The following is a 3,393-nucleotide window of genomic DNA, read 5'->3' as shown; positions in this document are numbered from 1 at the left end:
TGATGCTCCCCCACCGCAGCGTCCCCGTGTCCCTCACCTGAGACATCGGAGAACTCGGCGGCGCTGAAGGGGGGCTCTCCCTCCCGGGGCACCGTGGTGAACGCCTGCAGGGCCGGGGCCAGGACGATGGCTCCCGTGCTGGCCTGCCGCAGCCGGGCCTCCAGGTACCTGCGGACACCGAGCTGCTGCCACCACCCAGCGCTGGGGACCCACAACACCGCAACCCACGGCACCAGGACCCACGGCACCGCAGGGCCACCTCCCATGAGGGAAGCAGGGTGCCAGACCCAACGTGGCACCCACCAGTTGGTGTAGATGGTGGTGAGCGTCTGCTCGCCAGCAGCGTCGCGGGGCTGCGTCTGCTGCAGGAGGACGCTGCGGATGATGCGCCCCGTGTCCAAGCCCACAAACTGCCCCAGCGACTGGATGAAGGTCACGTAGGCGCTGAGCCCCACCAGCATGGAAACGGGAGGAGGCCTTCTGGAAAGCTGTGGCCGAGTGTCCTCTCCCCGGCAGCACCCACAGCCCACCCTTGCCATGTCCCGTGTCCCTGGCGTGGTCCCTACTTGGTGAAGCGTGTCTCCAGGTGGCTGCTGAGGTACTCGGCCGGCGTCACCGTGTGCTCAAAGACAGTGAAGTTGGGCACATGGTTGAGGCTCAGGGACAGCTCAGCCAGCATGAGGTGCAGCTTGTCCATGCTGGGGTCGGGGGGACAGAAGCCGTTAGCTACACCGCGGTCCCGTGGGGACAACCCCACTGTCACACCATGTCCCTACATCACACCATGCCCACACCCACCGCCTGGTGGCCACCGCTCCCCGCCAGCCCCCTGCCCACCCTCGCCAGCCCTGGGTGGCTCTCACTTGGTGGTCAGGGTCCGGTCCTTCCTCTGGCTCTCGGCCCCCGGTTTGTCCCGCTCGGGTTCCCCCTTCTTGGCCGGCTGCTTCAGGGTCTTCTTGTTGCGGGCTTTGCTGACGGTGGAGGCACAGTGCTTGGGCAGCAGCTGCCGAACACGGGCAGTGGGTCACCATGGGCCACAGCACTGAGGACAGCCCAAATGGGGCCTCCAGGACCAGAGGCCACCGTCCCCAAGGTTGAACTGGGGGAATACCCTGCCAGGTCTTCCCCCTCATGGCCTCTGCTGTCCCAAGGCTTTGGAGAGCATGGAGGCCAAGGAGGCCACAGAGGTCCAAGGGGACAAAGAGGTCAGGACACCCCAGAGGCCATGGAGAACCTGAAAGCCACAAAGGCCATGGACACCCCAAAGACTACAGAGGTCCTGGAGACTATAGAGACTCCAAAGGCCACAGAGATGCTGAAGGTGATGGAGACCTCAAGGTCACGGAGACCCCAAAGGCCACAGAGATCCTGAAGGTGATGGAGACCTCAAGGTCATGGAGACCTCAGAGGCCCTCAGGATCCCAAAGGCCACAAAGATCCTGAAGCTTATGGAGACCCCAAAGGCCATGGAGAACCTGAAAGCCACAAAGGCCATGGACACCCCAAAGACTACAGCGGTCCTGGAGACCATAGAGACTCCAAAGGCCACAGAGATCCTGAAGGTGATGGAGACCTCAAGGTCACGGAGACCCCAAAGGCCACAGAGATCCTGAAGATCATGGAGACCCCAAAGGCCACAGAGACCTCAGAGGCCCTGGAGGCACGACCCTCACCTGCTCGCTGAGGTTGTGCTGCTCAGCGCAGGCATCCATGATGCAGGCGCTGGCCTGCCGGGCCATCTCCTCCAGGAACTTGTTGCACAGCCCCAGCGATACAGCCTTCAGGTGGGGATACTGCGGGGGGAACGCCACGGCACCATCACCGCACGGCATATGGATCATGGCCACATCTGCAGCGTGCCACCAGCTGCCCCTAGGCCACGGGGCTGCCATCGTCCCCAGCCCATATGTGTGCCTGCCCCAGCCCCACCATAGCTGGCAGGGCAGCATCCAGCTAGAGTGTCCCTGCGTCCCCTGTGTCCACCCGGGCAGCGGGACCCACCTCCTCCGGGCACATGGGGTGGACGCAGCGGGAGAAGTGGCTGCAGAGCAGAGGGAATGCGATGCTGTAGCGCAGCATCGAGGGCTCCTCCATCGTCGCCACAAACATCTTCTCCACAGGGCGAGGGTAGAAACTGCAGGTGTGGGGGCAGACGGGCAGAAGAAGAGGGCAGGAGAGGGGATTTTCTGGACATGGTGCTCCCTGTCCCCATGTCCATGTGTATGTCCACCTAACCTTGCCCAACTTCTCCCATGGGTGACATGTCCCCCACAGCCACCTCCGTCCCTTCCCACACCCGTCACCCAGCACATGTGGGCACCTTTCCATGTGTGCTGGGGTGAAGGATGTGGCTCAAAGACCCCCAGCCAGGGTGACCCCCCTGTGACTGTGGGGAAACTGAGGCAGAGCGGGCGGCTGTGCTCACCACAGGTCGGAGAGGTCGGAGGCCTCGGCCAGCAGCTCCTCCAGGGAGTCGAGGAGTTTGGTGTGGAAGACAATGAGGTTCATGATGCGACCCACATCGGGGTTGGAGCTCAGCGGCAACGAGGCTTTGGCCACGCTGGTGTAGGCCTGGGGGGACAGCGAGCTCAGGGGCAGGGCAGGGGAAGGGGACGAGGACAAGGAGAGGGATGGGGACAGCAATAGGGAAGGGATGGGGACAGTAATAGGGAAGGGATAGGGAGAGAGGAAGGAGGCTGGCACAGGGACAGGAACACGGATGGGGATTGGGATGGGGACACAGACAAGAAGAGGGATGGGGACAAGAAAAGGGACAGAGAGCACCTGCAGCCGGAACCAGTCCAGGCGGAGCGGTGTGAAATCAAACTGCTCCTTGTCATCAACTGCAGGGAAATAAAAATGTGGGGAAACGTGGCCATGGGGAAGGGGGTGAGGGGAGTATCAGTCTGGGGGTGCCAGTCTGGTGGGTGCCAATCTGGGGTGGCAGTGCCCACCCCACAGGACCCCCAGGAGCTGCCATCTACCCACTGCCCCCCCCAGGGCCGTGCTTGGGTGCCCAGCGTGGTTCAGGACTGCTGCAGGGCTCCTGGGGCTGGGGGGGACACCAGTCCCTGGGCAGTGCCAGCGACATGTCGGGGGGGACACGGTTCGTACCTTCCTTGACGGAGAGAGCCGAGAGGGAGCTGACAAAGGACGACAGGATGATGGACTCCTCCTCAGGGCACACGGAGAGGTTCTGTGGGGCCGGGAATGGGGACAGGATGAGGGACAGCCAGGATAGGGCCCAGGGGACAGGGAAAGCCCCAGTGGGGGACACAGATGAGCCCCTGCAGTGCCCCGCGTTACCTGGATGACTTCGCTGAGCACCAGGGCGTCAAAGCGGGCCAGGTACTGGACGTGGTAGCGCTGCAGCCCCCCGACCTGCCGCTGCAC

General features: G+C 63.5%; 1 protein-coding gene across 1 annotated transcript in view; it reads right to left on the bottom strand.

The window, feature by feature from the left end:
- The window catches only part of NCKAP1L (NCK-associated protein 1-like), a gene marked incomplete at its 3' end in the record, with an annotated part of 8,411 nt that overhangs the window by 1,455 nt on the left and 3,563 nt on the right, over window positions 1-3,393 (bottom strand). The window contains exons 13-22 of the mRNA XM_009891606.1: window positions 3,307-3,387; window positions 3,115-3,196; window positions 2,785-2,843; window positions 2,426-2,571; window positions 2,002-2,134; window positions 1,674-1,793; window positions 864-1,003; window positions 567-698; window positions 304-531; window positions 38-168 (exon numbers count right to left, since the gene is read on the bottom strand). Coding sequence (XP_009889908.1) covers window positions 38-168; window positions 304-531; window positions 567-698; window positions 864-1,003; window positions 1,674-1,793; window positions 2,002-2,134; window positions 2,426-2,571; window positions 2,785-2,843; window positions 3,115-3,196; window positions 3,307-3,387 — 1,252 coding nt within the window. The remainder of the gene's footprint in view (window positions 1-37; window positions 169-303; window positions 532-566; window positions 699-863; window positions 1,004-1,673; window positions 1,794-2,001; window positions 2,135-2,425; window positions 2,572-2,784; window positions 2,844-3,114; window positions 3,197-3,306; window positions 3,388-3,393) is intronic.

The sequence above is a fragment of the Charadrius vociferus genome, unplaced genomic scaffold (genome assembly GCF_000708025.1).
Source record: "Charadrius vociferus isolate BGI_N301 unplaced genomic scaffold, ASM70802v2 scaffold1979, whole genome shotgun sequence".
Taxonomy (NCBI): domain Eukaryota; kingdom Metazoa; phylum Chordata; class Aves; order Charadriiformes; family Charadriidae; genus Charadrius; species Charadrius vociferus.
Note: the sequence above shows the minus strand (reverse complement) of the source record. Positions and strands in the feature narration are given on the sequence as shown.